The sequence below is a fragment of the Crassostrea angulata genome, chromosome 4, assembly GCF_025612915.1.
Source record: "Crassostrea angulata isolate pt1a10 chromosome 4, ASM2561291v2, whole genome shotgun sequence".
NCBI classification, from domain to species: Eukaryota; Metazoa; Mollusca; class Bivalvia; order Ostreida; family Ostreidae; genus Magallana; species Magallana angulata.
In genome coordinates, this window is record NC_069114.1 from 24,741,013 (window position 1) to 24,768,951 (window position 27,939).

At 33.0% G+C, this 27,939-nt stretch overlaps 1 protein-coding gene across 1 annotated transcript; it reads right to left on the reverse strand.

Annotated features, from left to right (window-relative positions):
• On the reverse strand, positions 1–27,857 carry LOC128180281 (uncharacterized). Its single transcript, XM_052848257.1, is given in 30 exon segments — positions 1–664; positions 1,036–1,077; positions 1,079–1,192; positions 1,284–3,434; positions 3,559–3,741; positions 3,891–4,026; positions 4,146–4,796; positions 5,055–5,169; positions 5,390–5,590; positions 5,781–5,971; positions 6,126–6,306; positions 9,494–9,649; positions 10,239–10,351; positions 10,618–10,796; positions 11,003–11,111; positions 12,758–12,872; positions 14,165–14,377; positions 14,981–15,044; positions 15,150–15,226; positions 16,484–16,716; positions 21,994–22,147; positions 22,269–22,358; positions 22,728–22,945; positions 23,156–23,263; positions 24,260–24,370; positions 24,509–24,670; positions 24,962–25,072; positions 25,853–25,957; positions 26,311–26,481; positions 27,747–27,857. Coding segments are annotated over 30 exon segments (6,630 nt in total). The 5' UTR covers positions 27,829–27,857; the 3' UTR covers positions 1–570.
• Between the last annotated feature and the right edge of the window lie 82 nt (positions 27,858–27,939).

The window sequence follows — 27,939 nt, forward strand, 5'->3', positions numbered from 1 at the left end:
TAATTTATCAGACTTGTTGATATTTTAACTTTGCAGTATCTTATCCCTCTTCATATAGGCATATTTCTCGCCTTCTTCTTTATTTAATTAAGGACATTTCAGAAAACATAGAGTTTCCAATGATATTTAATTAACATTACACAATGCTGAAATAAATCTTGATACTTTATGGAGGCAGGAGGCATTAGAAATTAACACAAAAAAGTTTGTTCAGGACGTTGCTTTGTTCGTAACACATTCATAGTAAAACTTAAAGGAAAAGAATTTTTTTCAGAGATTGTCCACAAACCAAAAACATGTTCAATCACAAAATTATAAACCTGTAACTTTAAACATGTACATACATGAATACATAATGATTTAACCTACTTATAAAAGTTTAAATAATACTTTTCGATTATATAGATAGAATAATTGGATAAAGTGCATATCGCATAAGACTGATATTATATACAATGTACCAACTTTAACGATTACATGGTTTGAACTCGAGAATTTTGGATAAGCAAAGCTTAGTAAACTTAAAAAAACCCACCAAAACCTTGATGGTTTTAACGGCGTTTAGTAATGTTAATCACCAGCTTTCTTGTTAACTTCATATGACTTGTATGTAGTGATGGTATCCTTTTCTAATTCTGCTGCATTTGACGTATCTGTGTAAGACCTGAAAAAATTGCAAGGTAACAAAACTAATAATTATCTAAATAGTTTAGCTACCAGTGTCGTAGTCTGTTTCAAACATTGTAACACTAATTTAATTATTATTCATTAAATTTTCTTAGATGTTACAATCGCAAGAATTCTCGGTCAATAAATTTTATAATTTTATCTATTCGTAATGCTTTGGCATGAATAGTAACTACTTGTCGCGTTTTCTATTATTAAATGATGTTGGTTACTATTTTATTTGTTCCTTGATACATGTATGATATTACTTCTTTACTAGTTTATTTGTCTGGAATGCAATATTATTCAGTAATCAATATATCAATCAATCAGCTGCCCTCTATATCGTTATTGCTTAGGATAAAATACCTGTAAACTTTTTTTGTCCTTTCATTAGCAGGAATCTCTTCTTGTCCTGTTCTGAGATGTGGCGACCGACTCTCCTTGGAGTGGCTCCTTAACTTTAGATCCAGAAACAAAACTATAGCTATCCGACACATATTCTTTTGATCCTAATGGTCTGTATCTAAACAAATCAACAAAAGCATGAATATGTTCTTACAAAACTCCCCCCCCCAAACTCATAATAGTAAGAGCATTTACCAAATATAAAATACCTGTACATAATTCCATCCGGCTTGTAATAGACGAGACTTTCACCATCTACCGAAGAAACCACTTTCTTAGCTGTATTCACATCATACCTTTGCAATGTTGTTTTTCGAGCTCCTATTTGGGAAACATCATATTTGATATCCCCATTTTGGAAAGATTTGACCACTGGTCTCATCTCAGGTGTCTGAACACCAGCAGCAAATTTTTGTTTTTGTTCATCAGAGCGATGGTTGACTCTGCTATATTCATATTCAAGAAAGTCGTCGCTCGTTTCCCTTGATTTTCGAGAGAAAGTTCTATGGAAATGTTTTTCTGGTTTCTCTTCGACTATCTCAGCAGCTGACCGCCTGATAACATAGATGTTTTGACATTCTGGTTTCATTTCCATTTCAGTGCTCTTGCTAGACTCTACAATGGTTAATGTGTCCGGCTTAGCCTGAATAGGATTTCGAGCTGACCCTGAAACTAGTGGTATAACATCTGCAATATTCATGACTTCACCACAATGTTGACACAACTTTTTATTTTCTGCAATAACCTTCTGTTCATTCATTTGATAAGCATTTACCCGGCTTTGTTGTTCGCTATTTGAATGCCTTAATATTCTTGCATGATGAACTTCACCCCCGTCTCTCATCGTTTCGCCAGCTGTATATGATTTAAAACTCGGTTGTGTTTCATTATCATTTGCATATTGGATGATAAACCCTTTCGCAGAGTCCGTTGAAATCATTTCTTTATCCTGAATGTTACTTCCAAGATCAATCTCCTTCTCAGACTTAAGTATTTTTCCAACAGCATTGTCGGATTTTTCATCAATTTTCTCTGCGACAATCTTTCCACTGGTCTTACTAACAAAAAGGCCTTGTCGAGAGTAGCCACTTCCATTTTCTGATGCCGTAGGGTTTAAAACGCCATAATTTTCCGACAGGCCGTGCGATGTTGTATAAATTTTCATTTTGTTTTCTGGAATCCACTCCGTTATTATTTCATATGATTCATCACTGCTTTCCTTTCTCTGTATTCCTGTCGCATGTGGCTGCTCTATTCTAGTAGTCAATGAACTCATTTCATTCTCTTCGTATTCGCTTTGCAACCAAATCATTTTTTCTTGTTCTTCAAGGCTCAATCTCTTTTTATCTTTGTTTTTCTCTGATAAATACACCGCGTTGTCTAGACTATGCAATTCAATGCTTGACTCTGTTGGATTGATTTTTGGGGAAAGCTCCGCAATTTCTTCTCTTGCCGCACTTAGCGTTCTTGATTGTGTTGTTTCTCTTTTCTCAGCTTTGGCATGACCCATGCTACCCAACACCACTTGCCTTGGGTTATCCTCGACACCGTATACTACATCTTGGTGCTCACTTGTTGTTGCTTGGCTGGTCGAAACAGCTAAGCATGATTTGGTAGAGGACAAAACATTCGTTTCATCATCTCTTTGATATCCAGAGATATGGCTTTGTTTCATGCAAGTTAATTTGTCTTTATTGGTATCAGCAATATCATTCTGCGTTTCTCTTGAGTGTAAGTAATAAGCTTCTGTTTGACAGCTGCTGTCTTTAAAATAATTTTTCTCACTTGTGTTACGGCTTTTAAGCATTACTCCATGTAATTCACCATGACTCGTACAGTGTGAACAATGGTATCGGCTTTCATTTGACTGATCATTTTTCGATAAGCTAGTATTTACTGTTTTGATCGTTTTCTCATGACTTTGATTTTCTGCATATCTCGTGTTGATCATTGCTTGACTTCTATCCGTAAACGTTTCATGTCTATGGAGTTTATAGTCTGCCGACTCTTTATGGTTTTCCTTTTCTGATATTTGGTACAAAGAAAAGCTTGTTTCATGTTCTGGAGCTGATATACGTACTGCTTCATTGACCAAAGGCCCATCAATAAATTGGTTTCCATGTTCGTCATTCGCTGAAAAACTAGTTTTTCTTCTATAATTAGTCTTTTCTATGTGATCTGTTCTGATTTCATGAGTGGTGCGAGCAAACGATCTTCCACTTGTTTCATCAGAAAACCCTTGTACAACTTTACCTGTAGTTGTTTCCTGGTAAAATGGAATCTCCGTGTCATGGGTTTGTTTGACGTCACGATTTGTTATTTCTCTTTTATGCGGAATGGCTTGGTTATGCCCTTCGTACCTACATATATACAATAAATATTTTAAAAGGGTTTTCATCGATGTTTACATCTTAATTAATCATTTTGAAATTATAATTCTCATTTTTAAAATCAAACAATGTTTGTCCATGTGTTTACACGTACCTGTACATCCTCCAGGCAGGGTTTTCTCCAGTCCAGTGATGTCTGTATGCGGAGGTTCCGGAATCGTCTAAGAATACAGGATTTAGTACAGCTTTTTTAGACTTCGTTTTCCAATCACCTTTGCTCTGCTCAGCTGATATCAGATGATTGTACCGCTTCTTCTTCTTGCGCCGTCGTTTGCATCTGTAATTATAAGAATCTCTGTCGCTGAATTAATGTTCTCAAATAAAAATTTAATCTTTAGTTGGTGTAAAAATTTAAGATATAGTTAAGTTAAAAGTTTGGCTTGTGCGTCACTATTACGTATGAATATATATATGTTTTTACCCTACCCGAAAATAAAACATATGCAACAGATGATGGAAAATGAAATTCCGGAAAGAACAGATGTAGAGATGACTGCAGCTTCTAATGCAGTCGATGCCGAAGATCTTATGCACGAGTTACTTGGTACCGGAGGGATTCGCTCTGAAAGAAAATGAGTACAATCTTCAGTGCTGAACGTCCATGTCAACTTCAAATTATTACTTTAACATTTAAAGACCAAATTCCTAAATCAAATATATGGTTTGAAATTTATTACTGACCTATAAAACATAGATCTCTTCTGTTAACAATTTCACAAGAAGCACACACAGTGGTAAGACGTTCTATGGTAAGTTTGCAGTTTTTGTCTTTTTTTGAAGATCCTCCAAGTACAAATTCTTTAAGAGTGGTGTAGTGTGACTCTGGTCTTGAAATGCATTTCTTGCTTGATACTTTTGTGCTGTTATCGATGCTTAAAAGTAATCCACTTTGCAGACTCCACATCATCTGTATACGAATAAATTCATCCATCTGAACGCTGGATATGGAAACAGACCATTCGTGCCTACTGTTGCTAGCTCTGGCATAAAGACTGTCATTCTCGAGCCAAATAGCGTATCCGTAATGAGAAACTTCCTCTCCGCCAGTACTGAAAACAAAACAGGTGCTTGCGCTTCTTGTTAGTCTGACATCAAGGTTTATAGTTATACCTAGTGGATTCTTTTCTGCATCACCGAAACAAGTACTTGTTTTTACTAAATCACCCATTGACAGGTACTGGTTTCCATCCAGCACGAGAGCTTTTCCTCCTGAAGAACCAGTTGTTATTGTTGGATAACCAGTCCCCCCAACTAAAACTTTGGAATCCTTCGTCAAAACAAAGGAACCAGAAATATCTTGAAAATCGTAACTCTTCTTTGGAATGTCTTTAACTGCAAATCATGTAAAGTAGACCAAGATAAAATGTATTGTTTACCACATGGATAACATTTATCAATGTCATTTCTTAAAAATATTGTAACGCATCTTTAAATGAAGTTGTTTATAATAATTGGACGAGAATAAAAAAAAACACATGAGAAAAACTTAATAAATGAAAAAAGGTTAAATGAGAAAGGTGTGTTTTACAGCAAAATCATTATTTCAGGTATCATTGTTTATATCAAAGACCTGTTTTTCCATTAACTAACCATTTAAAGTAGACCACTGAATTTTAGAGAGTGTAACGTTGCAAACTTCCAATTGGTTCCTGGGATTCACAAATCCATGGTCCAGACACTCACCATTAATTTTGCAGATATTATTCTAAAGGAATGCACTAGTAATTTGAATGGGGCAACCAAGTACAAGAAGAGAAAAAGAGAAACGTGCTAATGATGAATTCAAAATTACACCAATAAAATTGTATTCATCAAAAGATCTTATAATGCATGTTACGAATTATGTTTATAACAAATTAAAATAGCACGTTCTTTTTATTTCTAATTTCAGAAGAAACAATATTTTATAATTAGCCTATGCATACCCTTGTTGTACACCAAGAACTGTTGCATTGGTGACAGTAACTGTTGAAAACAATGTATTGTTTGTATTTACTGGTTATTTCTCCGTCGTTGCTGACTGCAATTTCATACAATGCTACATCTGGAAGAGTGCATTTGACTATTTCACTGTTAAGATACGCCGCCTTTATTGTTTTAACATCTGAAATAGGATCCAGTCTCAGCTGAAAAAAATGACAAAATAAGGTTTAAAATTGAATGGAGAACAACATAGTTTTACCTAATTATAAGCTATTTCCATATGAATATTTAATATAAAAGTAAAGCTCTTACAAATGATTAAGAAGTAACTCAATTTTTAGGCGTATATAAAATTTTGAAATGCTTGATTTAACGATTTCAAATAATACCTACATTCAGTACTTTATAGTGGCATGTAAGATTTTCAACATCAACAAAGTTCTCGCCGTATAATCTGACAGAGAGACACTCTGAACAAACAGCGTCACACGGCTCTCCATCGCCAACTTGATCAAGCTCTGGTGGCACAGTACTGTTGACGGAGCAATCGTCTCCAATCCAGGGATGAAAGCACTGACAAAGTCCTGATAATAGGAGTTCATTAAAAAAAGAATTTTTTAAATGCAACAATGAAACGCCACGCATTTCCTTTACACGATAACGATACGATTACAGTTAATCTCTCTCTCTCTCTCTCTCTCTCTCTCTCTCTCTCTCTCTCTCTCTCTCTCTCCTCACCTTCAGTACAGTTTCCGTTGCCCTGGCAGTTGTTTGGACAGATGAGGTTGGTAATACCCGGTGGTGGACCAGCCTCCCCTGTCTCATTGCTCCACTGGTCTGTGTCCGTCTCAACTATGGTAATACATTCTCGTAGCAAATTGACAAGGCTTTCCTTCGCCCAATCAGTACTGTCCGTAAGCTTTTAAAGAACAAGAAAATTGCTAGATGAAAACAAGTTCAAAGACAAAGCTCAAATAGTTCATTTACACTTGTTTTAATCTATACTTCCATATTAAAATAATAGACTCGAATTTTTGGGCTTTAATACCGAGAAATCGGAAGAGTACTGTCTTTTGTTTTCTATATTTTAAACATCATTGGTACTTGAAGATTACCAATTTGTTTTTAATTATTTTCAATTAAGCTTCGCTAATTAATAATCAACAAAAACTCCTTTTTAAAATCCAGAAATCATCTGGATTTTTTGGATTTTACAATCTTGCGCATGCGCATTACATTCACGCTAAATAACGGGAGGCTCTTTATTAGTTTATGCTTCCGCAATATCACATTTGCATGGATAAACTCCAAAACGATAATACAAATACGTGTAAATTTTCATTATTGGAAACATGCAATATATTCTGTTCATCAAAGAAAATACGGGAGGTAACTCTAACTCAGTGCATTTAATATGAGAGTTCCGAATGTCAACATGGTATGTATATTCGAAGCGAGTAAAAAACGTTGGTGAAAAAGTGTTGAATTCTTCAATGATAGAATTAAATTTTTAGATGAAAGGTACTTACAGCCTCAAAATGGTTTGTTATGAATAATTTGACTGTTATTTTCAATGCAGCTTCATTAATTTTCTCCATAATCGTTTTGGAACGATTCTCACGGCAATGTTTTGCTACATTTCGCGTAAATGGGAGGCATTTTAACTGTGGTGAAGGCCTGTCCCGAGACACAGATTATTTTAACTATGCAGAGTGAAGTGAAATTAATAGCATTATTGTAAGCTTAAAGCTTGGTTATGTAAATGTCATCGATACGGTGTGTTGATGTATCTATTTTGTAAATTTCCGATATCATATGCATTGTCAACTCAACCCGTGCACGCACTGATCAAAGTCTAGTATAATATTATAATAATCATTGTAATTGTTCAGGCCATTTGGTTGTCGCATTACGTCATCAGGAGCTTTCCGGAGTATTTTACCATAATCGGTTTTAAAACCAATATTTCTTGCTTTTAAATTTTGTTTTAACACAGATTAAGTAATGTTAAGTGAAGTGACAATAATCTATATCAATTTATAGAGCAACATTAGTTGAAATCGCGGAATTCAATGAAAACTGATAAATTCATACAAATGCAGTCGTGTATATACACCATATTTTTTTTTTACCTAAAGTGCTAATTATTTCTTTGCATATGTCGAGAGGACACATAATAATTTACAAACGTTTCCATTTTGAGTGGATTTGAACCTTTAATTAAAAGGTTATAGATATTTGCAGTTCCTAAACTGTATTTTTCCGATTACAGTTTAAGGTGGAATGCTACACCAAAATGTTATTTTATGGATCGTTAAGGTATCATTTCTAAAGCAAAATGACATTGTTCAAAGAAGGATATATGCCCTTAATTTTTTATACATTTTTTTGGCATTTTTTACGAAAAGGTGGAAAATCTGTTTTGGTTGCAAGTAAATTTTTTCATATAAAATTATTTATGAAAATAAAAAACATCTTTTGTTCATACTTTTCAAACCTACGGATAAATTTTTTTAAAGATACGTGTATTATGGAGAAAGAATATAAGGCAATCACTCTTTATAAAGAAATTGAATCAAATTGACGAAATTTTAGAAATATTGCTAATTTTCAAAATTTGGCCGATCCCGATTAGAGACAAACTGATCCCGATCTAAATTGCAAAAAAATGAAAAAATCAACAGTATTTTTTCATGTGCAGAAAAGAAATCAATTTGATTTTTAATTGTTCTCCTAATTTACAAGCCATAATACAACCAAACATCCTAGTTTTGGGGTGAAATTGTTATATATTTAAAATTTCTATCATTCAAATCGGGATCAGTTTAAGGTACTTCACTACACCGAGACTTATACTTTTTAAGACACTACGTCACAAGATTGCGATTTAAATGTTTTGTTAAACTGTTTATATCAATCGCTTTAGATGTATATCGTTATAGCGCAGTGGTTAAAGTATCAGGCTTCTGAAAAGCAGGTCATGAGTTCGAATCCACCTGGGGCTTTTGTTTATGTTTACTGAATGAAATTTTTGAAAATATCATTTTTTATCAAAAATTGCACATTTTTTCGCCTATTTGACATATATCCTTCTTGTCAATCATGCTTTCTATCATGATCAAGTAATTTTCTGCTGATTTGAAAAACTATTTCAAGGTGTAGTGAGGCACCTTAATTTCGATCGGGTTTGGTTCAATTTTGAAAATTTGCCATCTCTCTAAAATTTCGCCAATTTGATTCAATTTGATTTCTTTTTAAAGATGATTGCCTTGCATTTCCTTTCTATAGAATACGTTTCTTTAGAAAATTTTATCCATAGGTTTGAAAAATATTATCAAAAAGAAGTTCTTTATTTTGATAAATATTTTTTTTTTTAATTAAAAAAATAAAACGTCTTTTTGACATTACTGGACATACTTTATTAGATATTTATATTATGCATGTATTGACATCAAATTTTAAACTCAGAAATGCGTTACTTGCAAACAAAACAGATTTTCTACTTTTTCGTAAAAAATACAAAAAATTCGTATAAAAAATCAAGGGCATATATCCTTCTTTGAACAACGTTATCTTGCTTTAAAAATGATACTCTAACGATCCATATATGATGATAAAATGGACATTTAAATACAAATACTTTCAACTTCAAGTAGCCTTTAATTCTTTGTTTGATAAGATCAAAAAAGGGGATTGTGATAACTAGTAATTTCTGTAAAGATTGCCTTTATATATGGAAAGCAGAAAAGACATTTAATTTATTTGATATTAGACTGGGGAGCAGTCGTTGCTACATGTATCTCAGACTGTGTATCTGTGTTTGCTCCCTCAGCATTAAAGATATTTGCAACATATCAATATTTTAGTTTAGATATGTTGTTTACATATTGAATTTAAATTTACACAACAGTTAAACGGATAAAACTATAAAAAAAAAATTAAAGGTGATAAAACTCTAATGAACTTCGTAATCTTCAAATCTAAATATCACTGTAAAATAATCATGTACTATCAATGTAAAAAAAATCAGAATTTTACGTTGAAAACGGAATCAGAACAGTATGTTGATACCATATGATTGCTAAAAAAGTGAAATAACCACTCGCCTGTATGTCAGTAATACAGCCTTGCAGTATAGGATTTAGATCTAATCCTGGCAGTTTCGTACATAATGCTCCTGCTTTGTCACTTCCCAAAAAATCTTCACAAGTTTTCTTTGCCATGTTCTCTGTGATATTTTTGGGGGTAGGCCATATTGGGTCCTATAATTTGGAATAGAAAATAAAGGCAGGTTGACTCTTGATCATACAAGCGAAAACTATGCTATTGATGTATGTTCAAAAAACATATATATTCTTATCAAAAAGTGTCAGTCATGTTTCAAGGACACCAGTTTCATGTTTAAGTTTGTTTTTTTTTGGTGTCACTGTTTATCATCAAGTTATCCTTAAGCATTTATAAGCATAGCACATACAGATAAAGGGTGCAATTTCATATTACAAATATTTTTAAATTAATGATTTATTTGTAATAATCAATACTGGTCAAAATAATTGTTGATAATTAAAACAAAAATAAACAGACAAAAATAATTCCCACCCTATATAGTATAGTCATTACTTAAATATATTATGGATCTTGCAAAAAATAAACAAGTTATGTAAGAGATACAGTTGATTCACACACGCTTACATCAAATTTTATTTCATTTTCAATTTTTTATCAGCTCATGTAATTACCATAAGATTTAATTGCAAAACTTAGTTATGGTTTAAAAGAAGGATAGGTATACCTCAACATTGTTGTGTTATGACGAAAAATATTTTTTGAGTGTATGTGTACAATTAATACCGGTGGGATATGCTCTGGGTCAAACTCAAATGAGTCTGTCTTCCGAGTTGACACACATCGAAGTGGTGGGGACTCGGCATCTTGTATCAAGTCTTGCGTAATAAGTTTGACTCCTAAGAGAGAAAAAAGGCTTTTATAAGTAATTAGTTATCAAAACGAGGGGGAAATTGTTTCAAATTGAAAACAGTACCTGGGTTCCAGGCAGTTCCATTTTCACATAGCCGTCAAACCCCATAAAAAAGTGCATAAAGGATAGTTCAAGTGTATGTATACGCATTTAGAAATTTGTCTTTTTTGTATTATGAAACACTAAATAATTATGTAGACTTTAACGGGACAACTTTGTCAATTTACAATCCCTTCTTATTATAATACTTACCTTTTTGTGCATTTAAAAGTCCTCTCCTCTTCTGAATCGCAGCACATGTCATCACATCTAATCCTTGCTGACAAACAGCAGTTTGTCTCTCCATACAATCGCAATAAATGCCCTTTTCAGCGATGCTGGAAGTTGATGTCCTGCAATCACCTCTAAATAACGACTCCTCCTCAGAAACCCTTGATAAATTCGGAAAAAGTTTTGAAAACAGTGAAATTTAAAAAAGAACTTAAAATGGAAAAACGCCAACTTTCTTTTTGTTTATCAGTTTGTTTGTTTTTTGGTTATTTTTAAAAAAATTACCCAGTTTTATTTACAAGAATTTTTATTGTTAAACAAGTTGTTTTAAATCAATGCTGATATTTTTGTTAAAAGCATCATTTACCTCCAAGACAAGGAGAACTCGTTCGGCTGTTTGCCTCCTCTTGTGTAAAGATCGCCATCCCTTTTCATCAAATCGTTATTTCTGTTTCCATCAAATGTCCCACAAAGTCCTAAACAATAAATTAATTTGTCCCTGTATTTCATTAACTTTACCCCTAATATTGGTTTTCTTGTTTCTCAAAATTTGTTATATTACTCTCTCTTGGAAGTTTCTAATGTATAGACACTACAATAAAGAAAGCTGAGTTTAACTTCTTATTATGAGAAAATAATTATCAAAACTTGAGGAAAATAATGCCAAAAACTCCAAGCCGACTTCATGCCACGGTTAAGGCATATTGCTGGATTATGATATCATAGAAGTTTCCGGTCAGAAATCTATCACAGATTCTTCTATTTACGTGTATTAGAGAGAAAGATCATTTATTTTGTCATACGTTGTAGGTCACAATGGTTCAAATGTCTTTAACTGGTCTCAAACATTTATTAAAAGTTTGTGTTTCCTTGCAATTGATCTTTAATAATATTCTTATCGACCTCCTTTTTTTTGAAGTATAACTTAAGTTTTGTCGGAATAACTTTTTAAACTGTTACTATATTGTCAAAACACGTTAATAATGTGAAGGAAAAATTTGTCGCAAATAGAATCGGATGTGATGACATTATATTCGTTACTTCTATCAATGGTTTTATCTATTTTAAGGTAGTCCTATACTCGGTATTTAATGGGCTCAATCATTAAAAGCTTAGCTTTAAATGATAAATATACATTCTAGCAATACATATTTGAAAGAAAATATGTATGTTTACATGCTAGTTTGTTTGTTATCACCTCTCAGACGGGTGTACCCCCTTGCGAAAATTATTGACAATTGTGAAATTTGCCAGACGTCCGTTTTTCATAAAAATAATTACCAATTTTGGGAAAATTAGAACTGAACATACAAAATAGAGTATAAATATTTAAGCCATATCTCATCAATAATTTGGCGCAAATTTTTGTAAGTGAGTACGCTTTATGGACCTGATGTATCAAAATAGAATACATAAAATGCAATGCTAGTGTCGCGTTTGGTAATTTTTTTTTACTATTTTATGGACTCAAACTTAAATACATGGTGTTTATTCTATAGACTGACATCTTAGAAAAAAGATTTGGTAAAATAAATTATACGTTGACGGATTACTTTTCACGCTATAAGCTCTAAACCAAGTAGACCCTGACGAAAAAATCCGTAAAAGTCACATTTTGGTACAGTTTTCTGCCTAGATCTGTTAACAATATTAGATATCATTTAAACATTAATTAATTGACGATTGATTAAATTCGAAATAGCTTCTGTCTCTAAATTTAAACCGGTTTTAGTAAGAGAAAAAGAAAAATTGGGGGGGGGGGGGGTCAAAACAAATAAGATATAAGCATACCTGAGATCCTGGTTAATCAGAAACTTCGTTTTTTACTTTAACAGAATCGAGTTTCTCAACATGAATCATTTCTATCTCTCATAGAATGCATATATTACCGTTCTAATTGCTTATTATTGCCATTGATTACAACAGCGATGTAGAGCAAAATCAATACCGGGTATCAAAAACGCTGTGTAAAAGTCGAACCAATATTGTAAAATCCGTATTATGACGTAGTGCGATACTCGGACTACTTTAAATATATTCATTTCTTCATTCAAACATTGTCTTTCAAAATTCTCGTGATCCTACATCCCATGACATCCGCTAGAAGACAAAGACCACTTACCTTCTGTTTGATTGAAATCAAACGTGGAGGCCACTACTTTAACATTCAGGAAACGTTGTTTTCTGGTCATCGTTCCAGTCATTATAACGGTCCTTGCTCCGTTTGGTAGTACAACCTGGTTAAATCAAACTAAACTTTGACCTGTGCGTACACGGGTTGACATTGCATATCATATCGGGCATTTACAAAATAGATCAAGTACCAATTATGTTTAAAATATATAAAACAAAAGACAGTACTCTTCCGATTTATCGGTATTAAAGCTCAAAAATTCGAGTCTATTTTTTAATATAGTAGTATAGATAATAGTTAAACATTTTTATGAAGGTGACCATTTAAAGAATCCAGTTTTAACGCTAGCGTAAAAAACAATCTAAAAGACTTTGATTTGCCATTAACAGTGGTTAAGAAGTCTAACTAACTGAAAAACTGTATGGCTAATGCGTTTTGAAAAACAATAGTTAAGTGTATTATAAAGGCAGTTGAGGCCAAGGGAGAAAATCTTATATTTTACCATTGACCTTAAAATTTTGGGTCAAGGCATCTCTTACGAGAAAACAGTATTTTGGTAAAGTCTGATCAAGATATTAAGATATGGAAATGTAAATAAGGTTGTTTTTTTTATAACATTTATCTGCTATGACCTTGATCTTTGACAAAGTCTTTAATCGAAGCAAATTACCACCCTTTACCAATATTCACTATTTAGGTAAATTCAAGCCAGTTTGGATCAACAGAATAAAAATACTACATGAACAATGTTTTTGATAATGTTGTTGGACGGAACACTACTAATTAGATGGGACTCACATATCGGGTTCCCTGCAGTCAATATGTACACCATGTGTATTAAGGTCAAACGACACGTTCCTCGAGAATCTTTTTTGTATCTCCTCGTAATAAAGAGTTTCAATAAAAAATATGAATTTTATAATTATTTTTTAAATGATTAAAATTTAATTTGATGTGGTTATGTGACTAGATGGCCGAGTGGTTAGAACCGCAGCCGCTCACTGCAAGAAGCGTATAGGTTCTAGAGGTCGTGAGTTCAAAGCACCGCCCCGGCCGAGATAGAGATCCAATATAGTGAATTTTACTGTGCTGTTTATGTATTTATGGATTTATTTTTATAACAGCAATTCAAGTGTATTTTCAAGAAGATTATATAGGAAATTGCATACTCTAGTATTTTGCAGAAATGCCTGGTAAGGGACTCTAGTTTTTTGCAAGAAAGCTTGTCAAAATAGTAGTAAACAATCAACAAATTCCTGGAAAAAATTAAATAAAATTGGGGAACGTGTCGTCTGACCTTAAAACAAGACTTGAAAATCTAAGGTGTCAAAATAAGGCTGCCAATTCCGCGCTTTAAATGATCATGAACTATAGTTTTCAGATAGATGAAACAACCTCGAGTGTTTTTCCTCCGTCATGTGAAATAACCTCAGTTCCCGGGGTGAGTTCTCCATTCAAATACATCTTTATGGTAAAAATAGTTCTTTTCGTCGATGCCCCTCTTAACGGTCCGCAAACATCTACTAGGATGACGTCATTACCGGACTTTACCGCAACTGCACAATTGCATGCGGCCCTTAAGTTACATCTACGGTAATAGGTTCGCACCTAAAACAAACGTTTGTTTAAAAAAATTCTATATCCAATTTTATTTTATTGGATATATTTTTTTTTAAATTGGATATAGATTTTTTTCCCATGAAAACTGGGTATTTGGGAAAGTCTTTGAAGGCCTTACAATAACTGTTGGTGTCCATACATGTGCAAATCTGAACCTCCTCTCTATTATACTAGAGATCTTAAAAGTTATTGCTATTAAAATTTAACGTTTGCTACTCATTACACCGTAACATGGTATTGAATTGCACAAATATTTCATTGAAATAGGCAGCAATTTCTCGGCAAACCCTCATTTGTCAATAGCTTATACCTACATGTATCCTGGCTTTGAAAAGTGTTCGCTTCTACTTTTCAAAATATAAATTGTCTTAATTTACTTATTGTCTTAATCTTCTTAATTGTAATGAAATTGGATTATAATAATTGTACAACTTAAGAATTTACTCAAGTGATATTTGTAAAAACTTGGATTAGAATATTTTCAAATTCTTTAACCAATACATAATCTCGTAAGACTTGATTGCAGTAGCTTTAAAGATCGTTCTTCTCTTTCGATATTTTTTTTTTATTTGAACTAATTCATAACCATACCTCATAGGGCAGAGTTTTGTGTTTGTACAAAATAAATTCGCCCTCCAAGTAGTTGTCATAGTATCTACAAACCAACGTCATTAAGATTTATATACAAAGATGAAGGCAACACGTAAAAGTCACAAAAAGACATTATAATTTAATGGAAAAAATCTGAGTATACATGTACCTTTTATCAAATGTTGTCATGTGAGGGTCGTTTATCGATGAACATGTTGCTACCCTATCGTCATCCACTACAGTCAGCTAGTGTACAACAAAAAGTATTTTACTTAATTAAAATATTAACTAAAAAATGTAGGCGGCACATGTCGAACTATTGTGATATCATTTAAAGGTTTTCAGCTGGAAACGTGTGTATTAAGAAATAAAGGTACGTATCACTTAATCAGGTCGGGTACACTACCTTATATGGATAGCATTATTTAACACGTGACAGTATTTTCGTCAAACAGATTCTCCAATCCAGTGAATGAGTTGCAATGCATGACGGTCTACAACGTGTTTACGATTCAACAGACGCACATGGTTTTTGTCTGTTTTATTCACAATATTTAATTGCTTGCCGGAATTTTTGCACATCTTGATTTTTACTTTAGAAGGTAAAAAAGGAAAGATTACGTACCATTCACTTTGTTCCATGCTCACATTGAAAAATACTGTTTTTTAGTTGATCAATTGTTGCTTCAAAAATGATCAGTATCAAACGACTGACAAACATACGCATACAAGTACAAACAGATTTTGATAAGAAAAAGCTGCACAGTTGTGTATTGGTGACTTTATCATTGTGGACTAGAAATAAATACAGGTAACTACATTTTTAACATACGTGAATACCACGGTAGTAGAAATGCACAAATATACAAACGCAGAAGCGCAAGCTGTGCAGCATATAGTATTTTGTCCTTTAAGCATTCTGATGAATACATACAAGAATGAATACATATAAGAAAATATCAATGCGCATTCTAATAATGTTGTCTTAAATATGGGATATCACGTGAAAAAACGGTACTCGCTGCTTCTAATTCTATAGGACGTACCTCTCTTTTAAACAGTGACAATGGGGTATTTAAATAGGTTTATATAAGTCCTCATATGCAATATTTTTTAAATGTGAGCATAGAAATTGAAGTTCAGACATAACTGTCCATATTAATTTCATAAATTCTGAAAAATCATTCAAAATGAGTTTCCAAAGGACAATTCAAAATGGTATATATTTTCAATACGCTTTGTATACACTGAAACTTGTAGTAGCCCACAATGCCTTGCAACTCATTCACTTGATTGGTTTGTCGATAAAAGTAAACAGATGGCTTATTTAGTATGCAAATTTATGCCGAAGTCACAAAATATAGTGGTCTCGACCTGTTAATTTAGAAGAAATAATTTTAGAACATTCTTTGCAATTATATCTTTTGAATTGTGCTCACGATAAGCAATTTAATTTAGGCTCAGTAACCGGAGAGGTTGTATGGTCCAACAGTAAGATCTTACCTTCACGGTTGAGATTAATTTTGTGACATTTGAAGCGGTAAAAAGAACTCGTATATTTCTGTATTGGTTTCTGTCCTTTATGCCATCGAGTGCTGCCTTTACCGGAATCAACACTCCAGATGACCACGTGTTCATCGTCATTTGGTACGTGCAAGGTTTGGAGTGCGGACTGAACATACCAAACACTGCTTGACTGACGGGGACATGAAATTGACCGCAGGTTATTTCTCGTTCTGAAAGGTACAAGACATATTTTTTTATTTAATCCAATGATACTTAGAACCATATTACCAAGAGCTTGGACTTTGGGTAGTTGGTGTCAAACAGCAATGTGATGTAGGCCTGTCTATTTCATCGAAGGCCACTCGGCCATTTGAAATCAACAAGATTTGTCTGGCTTTTGAGCTTAGACTACGCAATCAGTATGTATTTTATTTGAAACAAGCGTCATTTTTAACTTGTTTTGAGCATCAAATAGATAGTTTCGTCCTACTGAAAGTCCAAGGTCTTGTTAAAATGGCTCTAATAATGGAGCAGATAAGAAACCTTTTCTGATTTACCAGGCAAACTAACGATCAACTCACACACTTTGTAAACGCAAATTTGAATTATTGATGAAACTAGAGCAGAGCTCGTGGCAAAGCGCCGAGTAGGTCTTCCGTTGCTGCTGCGAGTTGAAAATATATGTTATATGGTGTCAAACGATTATAATGACTATACTTTCAGTTCTGCTTTTGTTATAAAAACGTGTTGTGATTGAAAGCTTGTATATAAAACGTGTTTTGAAAAAAGAAAGGAAGAAAATATTTTAGGAAAACTATTTGTCGAGCAGAGTTTATGTAATCGTTTCAAACATTCTTTAAAAAATGAGATGTTTGATGGCGAGTAAAATTTTCAAAGGGTAGCATGCATTGTTATAAACAGTATGTACTCATGATTCATGTCAGGAATTGTATTTCTTTTTTAAACTGAACCCGCCTACAAAACACGTAAACTTTTCTCGAAGATAACTTCTATATTGAAATATTTTTAAATTTTTGAAGACTATTTGCAAGTTTAGAATTGCGTGCTGACAAAATTGACAGACCCTAAAACGTATACTACTACACCAAAAAAAAGCGTGCGGCCTACGTGCGAGAAACGTTTCGTGTAAACCTTTTAGAGTTTCATGTAAACCGTTTAGCGTTTCGAACAAAGCGTGTAAATCGTTTCGAGCATAGCATGCGAGAACCGTGTGAAACGTTCATCAGATTTCATTCGGAACTCTCTGACAAGTTTATTGTTTCAAAATGGCGCCTATGTTTTACATTACTTTAACAAAATTGAACGAATTTTTAACAAACAAAAGAAAGGTATATATATTAAAGACGACTAGTTACAGAGTACATGTATATTTAAATAACGTTTTCATGCGATGTTTCAGTACTGAAACAATATTAAAATTCTCTATACATAAAGAATATTAAATACAGTTAGCGAAACATGATTTCTATTGGAACAAACCTAAATCAACTTTAACTTGCACGATCATGTTTTGATAAGCATGTATTTTTATTATTTATTTACATCGATAACTCTTACTAAGACAATTCGGCTGTGTACAAGCAGCACACATAACCTCGGACATCGGGTGAGACCTGCACCTGGCTGAACCTGTCAATCAAACTCTGTGTATTTGTTTTCATTGGATGGTAAGGCGTCTCTCTTTTGTCAAAAGCCAATAGAAAATTAGACTTCAAGGTAATCGAAATCAGTATTTGATGAAGCACACAATTTAAATGTTAGAAAATTTATTAATCATTTGATCAAAATTAAATGTAAACATAGAAAGGTAATAAAAATTTAAATATTATGGGAATCTATACGCATGGTACTCAATTCAAATAGATTATATTATGATTTTATTATTTTATGCAGTAAAATTACATTTCCAACTGTTACTCAATTACATAACAATTGATGACCTGGGGCTATAAATGTTCTGAGCTGTGTGCGCTGAAGCGACATAAGATTCTCGGTCGCACATTGAAAACATAATAAAATATAGTTGTGTCCGTACAAAATATGAAACATAAACGCGTCATTAGGTACATGTAAAAGAACACGAACCGACCGCGGATCACTTATCCACTCGCACCGGATCTCCTCAGCCATGTGCGAGGGATGATCATCATTTAAAGGTTTAATATTTGAGGGGGGGGGGGGTGTTGATTTAAAACGTTAATTGTACAGTTTTAAAGTAGTTTACATAAACAAACCAACCAATGTTTATACTTACAACCACGTGTAGAGTGATTGAACACGAATGATAACTCTGTTCTAAATATTATCGTTTAGTTTAAATAATCTCTAGAGGATGAAATAAAACATATATCTTAACAGATTTTCATGTTTTAACATAAATCAAAGTAGGGTATGATATGAAAAATGACCAGAACTTACGTATTTTGAGAATATTATCCGAACACTGACACTTCCGCTTAAAATTTCACAGGAACTGAACAAATCTCGGTGAAGTATCGTGAACTTTCATTCGAGCATCTCTGGATTTATTACATACTTAGCTACGATAAAGGAAACATTCCGAACACATTTGCAGGGGTGTTACCGCTAGGTAATGAAGCCGTGGCTGATCTCCTAGGCCGTGGGCGAAGGATAGATTACGTAAAGGTACAAAGCACAGAAACGCACAGCTCAGAATCAAGGAAGATTTGAAAAGTTTGCAGTATAATGACCTTATCTATCAAATAGAAGTTATTTAGTTTAAACTTAAACCTCACAATTGATCTATGTCTATAATTGCTTTAGAGAATGACATTGCTTTTATTAATTAATGAACTATTTCTTACTTGACATCCAATCGTTTAATCCACAAAAGATTTTGTGTAATCAAAACTAAAACAATTCTTGAGTTCGCGGCTAAATAAACTCATATATGAGAGACACAACTCTCGTGTATTAGATAACCTCTGACCGCTAGGTAGTCCAGCCGCGAGCATGGTGACCGATTTTCTCGGCCGCGGGCAAGGGAGAGCTTACGTAATGGTACACACACACACGTGCAGCTTTGATTCAAGGTAGATTTTAAATGCATGGAGTTAATAACTAAAATGTAATGCATAGAGTTTTTTAATTCCATATTTTGTGGTTTACTAGAAAAGAAAAAGAATGTTTTGTTTTCCAATCGCCGTTTTTAATGATTGTGCACTAACATTCTTAGAATTTATAGGTACTTGTAGTCAAATGTAAAATCTAGGCATTTATTGATTTTAAACTTTATCTTCATTAATTAGAGGATAAAACGAGTTCTAGAAATAAATATGTAAATAGAAATTATAATTTTTTTCTGCTATTGCAACAATTAACATTCTTAGTAACGGTTCCCCTTTTAGGATTAATGTTTGATCCGCGCCTGACCTAGTAATAGCATCAATTTTAAAACAGACTATAATATTTTATGCAGAATATTCCTTGAACATAGCTCGATATACTAAGTTTTTATGCAAACCAAACACACATTCTTTTTTTAAAAAGCATGGTATTGCACGCAAAAAGTATCAAACATGGCTATGATTTTATTAGGCAACCAATGTTTATACTTACAACCACGTGTAGAGTGATTGAACACGAATGATAACTCTGTTCTAAATATTATCGTTTAGTTTAAATAATCTCTAGAGGATGAAATAAAACATATATCTTAACAGATTTTCATGTTTTAACATAAATCAAAGTAGGGTATGATATGAAAAATGACCAGAACTTACGTATTTTGAGAATAATATCCGAACACTGACACTTCCGCTTAAAATTTCACAGGAACTGAACAAATCTCGGTGAAGTATCGTGAACTTTCATTCGAGCATCTCTGGATTTATTACATACTTAGCTACGATAAAGGAAACATTCCGAACACATTTGCAGGGGTGTTACCGCTAGGTAATGAAGCCGTGGCTGATCTCCTAGGCCGTGGGCGAAGGATAGATTACGTAAAGGTACAAAGCACAGAAACGCACAGCTCAGAATCAAGGAAGATTTGAAAAGTTTGCAGTATAATGACCTTATCTATCAAATAGAAGTTATTTAGTTTAAACTTAAACCTCACAATTGATCTATGTCTATAATTGCTTTAGAGAATGACATTGCTTTTATTAATTAAATGAACTATTTCTTACTTGACATCCAATCGTTTAATCCACAAAAGATTTTGTGTAATCAAAACTAAAACAATTCTTGAGTTCGCGGCTAAATAAACTCATATATGAGAGACACAACTCTCGTGTATTAGATAACCTCTGACCGCTAGGTAGTCCAGCCGCGAGCATGGTGACCGATTTTCTCGGCCGCGGGCAAGGGAGAGCTTACGTAATGGTACACACACACACACGTGCAGCTTTGATTCAAGGTAGATTTTAAATGCATGGAGTTAATAACTAAAATGTAATGCATAGAGTTTTTTAATTCCATATTTTGTGGTTTACTAGAAAAGAAAAAGAATGTTTTGTTTTCCAATCGCCGTTTTTAATGATTGTGCACTATAAGAACTTAACAACAATGAATTAAACTCCTAAAGAAAAAGCTTATACTCCAACCAAAAAAAAATTCTTATGAATTAATGCCTCCTTTATAAACCAGCATACTTTCTGCGGCAACTTTACGCCAGTTGTACGCATTAAGACTTTCTTTAACTTGTCAAATGAAAACAGGTACATGTCAACATGTAAAGCTTTATACACTCATACTACACAAATCACTTACAAAATAACATTGTTACGACCTTTATGAGATTCCAACAAACAACTTTTCCAGCGACAGCCATATCAAAATCCTAACCGTTTATGAGTTATTAAGCAAAAACTTTTAGGGGCTATTGGTCCTTAATTTAAGGGGCCAGCCCTTTTTCATTGGTGTCAAATAAAAGCCCTTGATATTCTGCATAACTCTTATTCTACATGTCTTATCAAAATATTTTTCGTTAAAAAGATATAAAGGAAAATATGTCTAAATTTTTGCACTTTTTTGAATCCTGTTTTTTGACCCCCTACCTTTTCCTAAATAAAAAACGTAATCTAAAAACAAAAACCGATGTGCACCACTACAATGTCTCTGCTATTCAAACTCGTTGGATTCTCATTCCCTGCTATCATAGTCTCGGAGCCTATGTCTGGAAACCAAAGGCCCTAAACATTTTTAAAAGGGGAATAACTCGTTAACGGAAAGGGAATTCTAACTTTTATGAATTGATGAAGATAGTGTTTTGTAAAATCCATAAGCCCTGAAAATTTGAGCAAAAACCGTTCACAAATGAGCACGATATGAAGCCTCTAAGTTCGCGTTTAGGAAGAAAAAAAAGAAGAAAGAAAAATAAGAATAATCTTAACCAGCACAATAATAGAAAGTTCTTTCGTTGGAAACGGAAGACCTTAATAATTCAAAGTATGCAATCTTTTAAAAAAAAAAAATTTGACTGCATCACAAAAAAGAAAGTAAGTGTAGAAAGTATATGAAACCTCTCACTAGTTCGATGGAGACATGTGCGTTACATAGTTCGATATTATTTCGGTGACTTCGTTCACAGAACAGATGTATGGGGACTGTGCTGGTGACATTGAAGTAGGCGGGGCCTGAGCTCTCAGCCACTGTGATCCGGACCTCGCTAGCCACCTGCCATGTTAAAGATTAATTCATCATTATTCATGCTACCTCAATTTTAAAGTTGCATCAAAATTGATAGTCATCAAAAATTATTAAGGGGAAGTAATTCACATAATATCGTATGTCATACCTGGACCTTTGCTGTGATAACGTTGCTTTCCCGAGGAGAACCTCTCATACTGCAGTTTCCCGGCATGCATGGGGTTACGGCACATTTTATCTTTTATTTGAAAAAAAAATATATAAAATAAATCAAAACATATCGGTTTGATTCCAGGTAGCTTCACTAATTTTGGAGAGAACATAAATAGGCATTATGCCTGCTGTTCAATCTATTTCAATGTATCTATATACTTAAATAAAATACTTCTTAAATTAAATTAATTTTGGAGAAGATGAAAATCTGAACAAGAAAATATATGACAATGACAGACGCCGGACATATTTTTAAACAATCAGATACGCCCTTTTAAGCGTTCAGCTTAAGTAAGCTAAAATAAATTCAACTGTTTTTTATAATGATAACAGCGGATTATTATTACTGCATTCTGAATTTAGTGTTAAGCAACATTTCATTGTACAATTATACCTGATCTTCTTGCTTTAACAATGGTAAATCTCTTTCGTGCAGTGAACTTTCTGTTTCGTCAGTGAATGTGTGATCTTGAATAACTCCATCATTAAGATACCACTCCAATAAGAAATCGACATCCGAGATATTGGAACGAAAGGTACAGATAAATCTCGTTTCATTTCTGGGGGCCTCCACTGCCATTGTCAAAACAGGGTCGTTGGTCAAATGAAATGCTAAAGATATAATGAATAGTTAATGGAGAATGTTAGTAGATGTGCATAGCTTGTGTTGTTTCATTTTATATTTATTATAAAACAGAACGTTAAATAGCAGAAAACATTTTTATTTTGAATGACCTTTTTTTCAATCATTGACCTAGTGATTTTTTAAATTTACTTTATCCAATTTTAAAGAATTGTTATGTTAAGAATCCCAATACATACTATTGCGTTCACACATTACTGTGTGATATCTATTACAAGATACGTCATGCCATAATCCTCCGCCTCGAGCAAGCAATAGACAGTCCTCTGCCCCATTGTCCGGTTCACCTTTTACCGACAGAGAGAAATAAGAAAGCATGGGAAAATTTACCTACTCCTTACAAAATTGCGACCAATCTATAAATTTAAAGAACTAATATCCTGCATATTTGACTTCGCCGAGACCATATATATATATATATATATATATATATATATATATATATATATATATATAATATATATATATATATATATATATATATATATATATATATATATATATATATATATATATATATATATATATATATATATATATATATATATATAAGAAGCACTAGCAAACCAACAACACTCGTTATCTAAAGTGTCGGATCAAAAGATACACGGTTATAAGATGAGATATAAAAAAGCACTAAAAATAACCAACGACACGAACAATAAAGTAAAATATTCTTCAGGACAACAAAATAAAAACCACATAAGAAAGAAGAAAAACATCTACAAAACTAGCACTAAACTAAACTAAATAATATATAAAAACTAGATAATGTTTAAACACCGGATCAAAACGTGGCAGCTACATCTTTATATTTAAGAATTCGAGCCCGAGAAAGAAAAATCCCGTCCGACGCTGCGTCAATATTTTACTTTATTGTTCGTGTCATTGGTTATCTTTAGTGCTTTTATATATATATATATATATATATATATATATATATATATATATATATATATATATATATATATATATATATATATATATATATAAACACAATAAAATCCACAGTGGTCGGCGAGTTATAGATAAAAATTAGATAAGAAAACACGAAAAACGTTCAATATAGCTTTATATTATATATATATATATATATAAGAGAGTTGGCAGTTGAAGATATTGATATTAAATGTATCCTTAAATAGTTTAGAATAAGATTAGAATAGATTAAAGACAAACGTAACGATTTTTAAAAAAATCAACAACAAAACAACTCCTAAGAACCACTGATTTCCGTTCTGTTTGCTATGAGTACAGTTTTTACTAATAGAAAAAAGGAAAACCTCGATCCCAGTACTGATAATTCCAAGGTAACGTTGTTCCTGCCCATGCCCATACTTTGTTTTTGGCCCCATCAAATCCACCAACCCACAGATGATCAGAGTTATATAAACCTGCCGAACAGAGGATATCAAAGCCAAACAGAGGATATCAAATTTATATTGTGTATCAATTGTGAATAAAGTTATTCATTTATAGCATTCAATCAATAGAATAATTTAAGATTTAAACCACACAAATTATCAACTGACCATTTACGTATGTCTGCTCAGCAGAGTTCTCAATGTTGACGAGCGTTGCAGAGTTTGACTGACAGAGCTCGAGCGCTTTGGTCCACGTTAACGTTCCGGGAAATCTTTTGTAGCATCTTCCTTCTCTGGTACTCCATGTTTTGTCGCAAAAAAATAAAGTAACTGAAAGAAAAATTAGCAACACCTTGATTGTAAGTACATGTACACGTTTTGATACTTGTTATTAATCATTCAAACCAAATCTTTGGTGGCTGCAATGAATGTGTTTTGTTTCGAGTAACATCAAATTGAAAACTGCATTTAAAAAGCAATCCAATGGTACGTATAAAATTTTGATATTTTTAATTTCTTTATGTTTTCATTTGTTTCTATGTTGACATTTACGCTTATTACATTCTATTTTTCAACCGTTTAACTCACGTTTAATGTTCTAAATTAACACTCACAACCCACCTTTTCTTTTACAGACAAATGGCCGAGTATAGCTACATTCCCGGTCGTTCCACATGCCGTTTGGCCTGATTAGTCCGCAGTGTTCATTTTTCTTGAAGTTATCGGGCTGATCTGTTCAATTCAGTAAACTTAAAATCAGTTGTCAAATTACGTTATATGTTATAGGGTCAACTCATTTAACTTTACAGTTGCAATATTTTACCTTAGGTACTCCATTTGCATTTTTAGGGCAAATACAAATTGAAGAGTGCATAATAATAATAATAGGAACTAATCCATTTTTTATGGTTTAAATAATTTTTGCCGAAAATTGTGCTTTACAAAATTGTATTATATAATTTTAAAAAAAAATATTGAAAACAATTAAACCAGTTGGGATTTGCGCCATCCTATTACCCCATCTTTGTTTTATTTTGATCATTTCTAGAATCTAGAATTGACGGAATATGCTTCACAAAATTTTGAATGTTAAAATGTAAGAGAGATACAGAGCTCAGAATTTCTCGTTATGTAGGTTCGTGCTATTTTATAGTTACATAGGTAATATATTGGCAAAAGTTTTATTTATCTCGCTGTTGTTGTGGGTTTTTTGTTGTTATTGTTGTTGTATTGGGGTGGTTGTTGTTGTTTTTTTTCTAAAAGTTTATCACAATTATCACTTGTCAGTCTTTCAAAAAATATAGATTTTACAGTTAACATAACAAAAAGTGCCCGGATTCAGTATCTTGTTTGTACATAAAGCTCGACTTTTGACATTCAAACGTTGTCAATTATAAGAAATACCACAGAAAATCATTCTAGGCATTAAACGAAGAGAAGATAGAACTGTTTTTAAAAGATAAAACGTTAACCACATCTAATTTTTTATTTTTTATAATTGAAATGCCGTACGTGTATCCCACTTGGTAAACCCCCAGGGTTGGGTGCTGCCGTACCACAGCCATCTCCCCGCACAGTCCGACGCGCCTATCCAAAACATGTCTCCATTTGTTAAATCTGCAAAGTAATAAACACCATTCCAGATGAAAAAAAGATATGGTGTATTTATATATATATATATATATATATATATATATATATATATATATATATATATATATATATATATATATATATATATTGTGTTTTATGCTATTTTTCCAGGGCAGCCTACAACGTTAAGCAGCATCCTTTCATATAACTCAAAATTAACATTAAAACCATTCACTTCATTATTGAAGAATATAATATAACATTGAGCGAGAGTTTCGAAAGTCTATGATTTCAGATGAAAAAATAGATAAACGGCATACAGAAGAAATACTCTTACGAAAATACGTCTTTCGTGTATATTGATTGATAATTATTACTTTGCAGAAAGGCTTGCTCGTCTGCGTTTTCAATATCTGTTAGGAATCCATTGTCTGACTGGCACGTCTTGAAGGCGTAGATCCATGCCTTCTGTGACGTATAATATCGGTAACAGCTGTCTCCATACCGGACCCAGTCGCCATCACACGACTGTGTCATCACCCGGTGTTCTAAAGAATATATATAGCACTAAAAATGGCTAACGACACGAACAATAGAAATTGTCAAATTTTCGGGACAACCCGTCCCTTCGTCAGGACCAAAAAATAAATTACATGAGTAAAAAACAAAGAAAACAAAATCTAAAGCTACTACTAAACTACTTAAAGCTGAACACCGCCCGCAAATAGGCACCGTCACACAGATACCTGGTATATAAACCCTTCGATTTCGTTACACCCGATTGCACACCTGAACCTCGTGGCCCACATGTAGTATTCCTTTCGTGGTCTTTAGATTTTATGCAATTTTGTCTTATATTATGTTCATTTTCTGTTCGTAAAGAATGCATTGACCAATTTATTTGATGTTAGTATTCTCCTGGCTTCAAAAAGGTGCGTAAAATTTGATAATTTCATCGCGACCGAGTAACACGGCGAGACAAGATGTGTGTCCACACAGGTGAGACCTCTACAGCAAAGTACTTTGAACTGTTTAGAGGTCTGTCCCTTATATAAGGGTTGTAAAGACAGCAGTGATTAAAGAGAAATATGGCGGACAGTGCCTATTTACGAGCGGTGTTCAGCTTTAAGAAACTATGAAAAAGAACAGCTACATTATACACATCATTAGATCACATTCTTAAAGGTGTTGATACTGTCGCCGATCGCTATAAAGTAATCAATCGACTGCCAACTTCACGCCTGATTAAGTTAATTAGCTAATTAAAATTGACGTCCGAGTTAATAAATGAAAATTTGAACCCCCCTTGTTAACTCGTACGGCACTTATGATATAGACTCGAATTTTTGATTAAAAAGAGATAAAATTAGATGAAAATAAATAAATAAATAAATATCCCGAATGAATCCCCAAAGAAAGCATTTTATTGTTTAAATAATTATGTTTTGGACAAACAAGTATATTTATAGTTGACCTCCAACTTTGCTACTGAAAAATCAAAACTTAAATCAGAACACAGTAATTCTATCTTGGCCTAAACTGTAAAAATGGAGAGTGTTTAAAACATCAAACATAAAAATTGCAACAGATAAAAAATACTCTAACGTGATGAGTTTTTAAAAAATATATATCTTGAAGTGTTGTTAAACTATACATTGGATTTAATATTCAAAACATGTACAATTTCTATATGATTATAGTGCGCCTAAAATTTACTTGAATTTGCTATGTTTGTGCAAAATTTACAAAAAGGGTATATATGCAATTTAACTCATGACAATTAATAGATTATCTTATTGTAAATGATGCTTACCTTGGCTCAAAACACAAATCAACTTAGTTGAGATGAACATCACAAAACCTATAGTTTTGCAACTGTAACACGTCCGAGGCATCTTCTTTTCTATGTCGCAACCCTCCTGTGTCCAAGAATTGATAAACTTTGTATTTTGAAAACGGTCGTTCTATTTATACAAATTTTAAAACAGCCCTTCGAATGAAAACGT